The sequence below is a fragment of the Rhagoletis pomonella genome, unplaced genomic scaffold (genome assembly GCF_013731165.1).
Source record: "Rhagoletis pomonella isolate Grant_MI unplaced genomic scaffold, Rhpom_1.0 Rhpom_scaffold_00001, whole genome shotgun sequence".
NCBI lineage: Eukaryota > Metazoa > Arthropoda > Insecta > Diptera > Tephritidae > Rhagoletis > Rhagoletis pomonella.
Window position 1 is genome coordinate 83,043,527 of NW_023458555.1, and position 3,671 is coordinate 83,047,197.

General features: G+C 38.7%; 1 protein-coding gene across 1 annotated transcript in view; it reads right to left on the reverse strand.

Moving 5' to 3' along the window:
* Positions 1-753: 753 nt before the first annotated feature.
* The window catches only part of LOC118748174 (60S ribosomal protein L10-like), a 27,577-nt gene continuing 24,659 nt past the window's right edge, over positions 754-3,671 (reverse strand). The window contains exon 2 of the mRNA XM_036482539.1: positions 754-986. Within this exon, the coding sequence (XP_036338432.1) occupies positions 822-986 (165 nt within the window). The 3' untranslated portion in view covers positions 754-821. The remainder of the gene's footprint in view (positions 987-3,671) is intronic.

The window sequence follows — 3,671 nt, forward strand, 5'->3', positions numbered from 1 at the left end:
CGTTTGCTGCCATTCATTAAACAACATCAAGGCTGTTCTGTTCTGGCCCCATTTAACGTTGTGCCATTACAGCCGTCTTGCCATGAAGTGGTATGAAAGCAATGGGGTAAATATTGTTGAAAAGGACCACAACAAAAACCAAACTGCCCACAATTGCGACCCATTGAATAATATTAGGCAATTGTTAAAAGAAAATTGCTAAAGATGAAAAAATACGCCAAAAATTAGCAGCAGTTTAAAAGGAATTGGCAGAGAGCAGCAGATACCGTCACAAAAACTGATGTCCACCGCTTAATGAGCGGGTTCAAATCTAAACTGCGCCATTTGGTTTATCTTAAAGAGAATTGAAATGAGTTTTTCGTTGAATATAGTAAACTTAATAAAGAAGATAATAAAACAAAAATAGGATTTCCTTGCTTGTATAATTTGTTGTTATAATGATTTTCGACTGACCAAAATTTTTCGTGTCCATTCTTTATTTCAACAATAGTCAAATAAAGTATACTCATCATCAGCTTTCTGACAATATGGCATTGATAATTATGTCAAAAAGGAGCTACTAACTTTAGAGTCGACTTTATTTTGACTATGAATATGCCCGATTTTTATTTATTTTTTTTTTAAATCAGTGTTAGAGTATCTCCTTACGCCTCTCAACGCTACCAGCGACCACTCTGCCAACGGAATAGATTTTTTTAAGATTGATAATGGTGAGTTTTGACCGGCTTTATTACATAAATATCCCTGTGTGCATCGGTTTAAGTTAAATGATTATTTTGTATATGCTTTAGACTTTATTGAACACTTTGTTTCATACATATTTAAGCATAAACGTCACGTTGCGCTTTCTCCCATGCTGAGATAGGCCCATGTTCCGGCCGGTATTTCACATTACAGCCATCTGGTTCCAAACGATTTTCATCACGCAGTTGTTCATAGCGGTCACGATCATATTTAGTGAATCCCCATCTTTTAGAAACGTAAATCTAAAAAAAATATATATATATATATATATTAATAAAATGTTTGTACATATACATACATACATATAATGTATTTCTAAGAGAAATTTCAATTTACATAAATTCAGAAAGAATGAGGAAAATCAATAATTACTAGTTTAATTCCGATAAAACTGCATATTTGTGTAAGTTTATATAACAAGTAATTGTTCTGGGTTGTTGGACGATGCACTGGTGTGCTTCATAGAGACCGAGCCTCAAAACTCATTTTTAACCCTAGAATACTAACTTTATTTTTTATTCCTTTAATACTAACGTTCGCCTGTGAGGCTACTTTGAAAAAAAGTGTAAATTTTGTCTTTTTAAAACTTTAAGTTTATTTAAAAAATGGACTTAAACATATTTCATATGTTTCTAAAGTAAAAAAATAAAATAATTTAATATTTTTTTTTTTAATAGTAGTAAAAATAAATCGTTTTGAAACTTAACACATATTTTATCACCTTTTTGAGGGGTAATGTTTAAAAATACAAATAAAAATATTTTATAACGAACGAGGTTTTCGTCACTGTACAATGTGCCTCTGCTAACAACCTCGTACAACGCTAAACTGAGTTGGCGTGAACGCTTGCTTTGATCATAAAAAGCGTTCCTGAAATATCGCGCGAAAACCGAACCGAGGGTTAAAATGTTGGGTGTACGGAAAAAAATGAGAGTCCTAACGAAATACCCCATCATCTCGTGTAAAAATATTGGGTTCCTAACTGCTAAAAGTTTGGACCGTACAGATTCCAAAATTGTTTTCCCCGATATCGAAAGCGGCGGACAATTGGAAGTACGCACTGATAGGTTTATGCAGGGTGTATAAGGCGATACTCCAGAAGTATCCCGCCCTGCACCAGTCGTCCGTGATGCTGGGTGGCATCAAGGGCGGGTAAAGCTGGTGGCGTGTGCGGATGAACGCGCGGTCCGGCTTTACAAGGAAGCGATCTCCATGGTTGGACAGCTGTGGCCCGGGGCAGACTTAGTTGCCGTTCATAGGGATGAAATCCCTAACAGGCCGCGAGGCTGGGCCTGGGTCCCAGCTGAACCATCGAATCCGGAGGAGATTCTGGACTTTATCCAACTGGGCAACGAAGGGCTGCCCACAAGTGATTGGAGGATAGTCCGAGTTGGCGAGACCAAGAGGATGCAGCGTTTTGTTGGCTTTGTCATCAATGATGCTTCCGTCCCAGTTCTCGTGGGTTGTGGTGGGGTAATAAGCTATGGCTTTTACTCCATCACGGTAGAAACCCACCGAGTCGGCATCGGTGGCACACAGCGCGGGATCCACAGGAAACACCACGAGTGGACCTGGGGACCTACCAACGGGTGTACCCGATACCGCGTCAGATACTGAGAGCGACATGGGCTCTGTATCTGCCTACATAGGGTCGATATACAGCCGGTGGGTAATGCTGAACGAGGACCAGCTACTGGACTCCTAACCGGAGGAGGAGGATAATGACGTCACAGTCATTGCCACCGCCGAACGGGAGGAGCTAGAAGCAATGGACACCACCGACTCTGAAGATGGTGCAGATAGTACAAATTAATCTGCACCATTCCAAGGCAGCCTCGGTTGGCCTTCTTCTTCGTCTCATCGATAAAGCTGAAGACTTGATTCTAGGCCAAGAGCCTTGGATCGTTAGAAACAAGGTTTGCGGGCTGAACTCTGATGCCTACCAAGTCGTAACAGCTCCAGTAGCAGGGGCCTTATTCTGTAACTCGAATCGAAAGTTGATTCTATTCGAATTTGTTATTCGATTCGAATTTGTTTTAGCATTCTGTAAAAGTTTCGGATTGAGTTTTTTGTTTTGCGAAAGTTGTACCACCCTGTGCCAAAATTTTCGAATGTCAAACGTCAAAATACATAGAAGGAAAACAAATAAATAACTAATTTAAATTAAATAATTGTTATTAATTTTATAAACAAAAAAATGGATTCTGTTGCATTGTGGATAAACGAAGAAATTAATGAAGAGAGAAATGCAAGAAGGGCTATTAGAAATCATTTAATTATTGATGAATTATCGGAAAGAAGGTAAATGCATACATATGTAATGTAACCGGCTATAAACTTGTTAGTGATTATATATTTGAAATTATAGCTTCATAAAAAATGTTCGGCTTTCCAAGGAAGCCTTCAATTATGTGTTGAGAAGCATAGATCACGAATTACATGCACCTATAAGATCTACGGCAGTAACTCCGACAGTAAAACTTGCTGCTACTTTAAAATTTCTTGGGCAAGGGGCTATCAGCACCAAATAGGGCAAGACCGTTTTGCAGGATTAGCGCAATCCACGACTTCTAAATGTATCACAGAAGTGGTCAATGCGATTGAAAAAACTTCATGTCCGAAGCACATCAAATTTGAAATGACCGTGCAAGAAAAACCTGAAGCCAAAAACCATTTTTATTCAAAATTTGGATTACCAGGAATAATAGGTGCTGTTGATGGTACCCATATCCATATGGTTAGGCCGGTAAAGGATGAACATCTGTTCTTTAATCGGAAGCTAAAGCATAACATCAATGCAATGGTGGTAAGTGTTTAATACTTACAAGTTTTTGTTCATACCTTTTCATAACATTCTTTATTAGATTTGTGATCACAAGACGTGGAGGATGGTTCCGTGCGCAGAAGTGGAAAACTTTTGACTGCCA